The sequence below is a fragment of the Dipodomys ordii genome, unplaced genomic scaffold, assembly GCF_000151885.1.
Source record: "Dipodomys ordii isolate 6190 unplaced genomic scaffold, Dord_2.0 Scaffold179, whole genome shotgun sequence".
Taxonomy (NCBI): domain Eukaryota; kingdom Metazoa; phylum Chordata; class Mammalia; order Rodentia; family Heteromyidae; genus Dipodomys; species Dipodomys ordii.
The window spans coordinates 144,630-144,992 of NW_012267395.1; the positions used below are offsets into that span (position 1 = coordinate 144,630).

The following is a 363-nucleotide window of genomic DNA, read 5'->3' on the forward strand; positions in this document are numbered from 1 at the left end:
GGCGGCGAGGCCTCCCGCGGGAAGCCAGGCCCGCCCCGGCCCGCCAGCTTCTCGTATTTCTCCTTGTACAGGTCCCGCTCCTTGGCCAGGCGCCCCACCTCCAGCTTCAGCTGCTCCACCTGGCCCTGCAGCTGGCACTTCTCGCTCTCCAGGATGTGCCGCTGCTGCACGCGCTTGAAGCGGCACGACTGCGCGTAGCCGCGGTTCTTGAGCGTGCGCCGCTTCTGCTTCAGCCGGATCACCTCCTCCTTGCTGAAGCCGCGGAGCTGCCGGTTCAGCTCGCGCACCGACATGGACACCAGCTGGTCGTCGGAGAAGCGCTCCTCCAGGCGCACGTGCGGGCCCGCGCCGCCCGCGCCGCCG

The 363-nt window shown here is 70.8% G+C and overlaps 1 protein-coding gene across 1 annotated transcript in view; it reads right to left on the bottom strand.

The window, feature by feature from the left end:
* The window catches only part of Mafa (v-maf avian musculoaponeurotic fibrosarcoma oncogene homolog A), a 7,504-nt gene that overhangs the window by 1,763 nt on the left and 5,378 nt on the right, over positions 1 to 363 (bottom strand). Inside the window, exon 3 of the mRNA XM_013033829.1 lies at positions 12 to 362. Coding sequence (XP_012889283.1) covers positions 12 to 362 — 351 coding nt within the window. The remainder of the gene's footprint in view (positions 1 to 11; position 363) is intronic.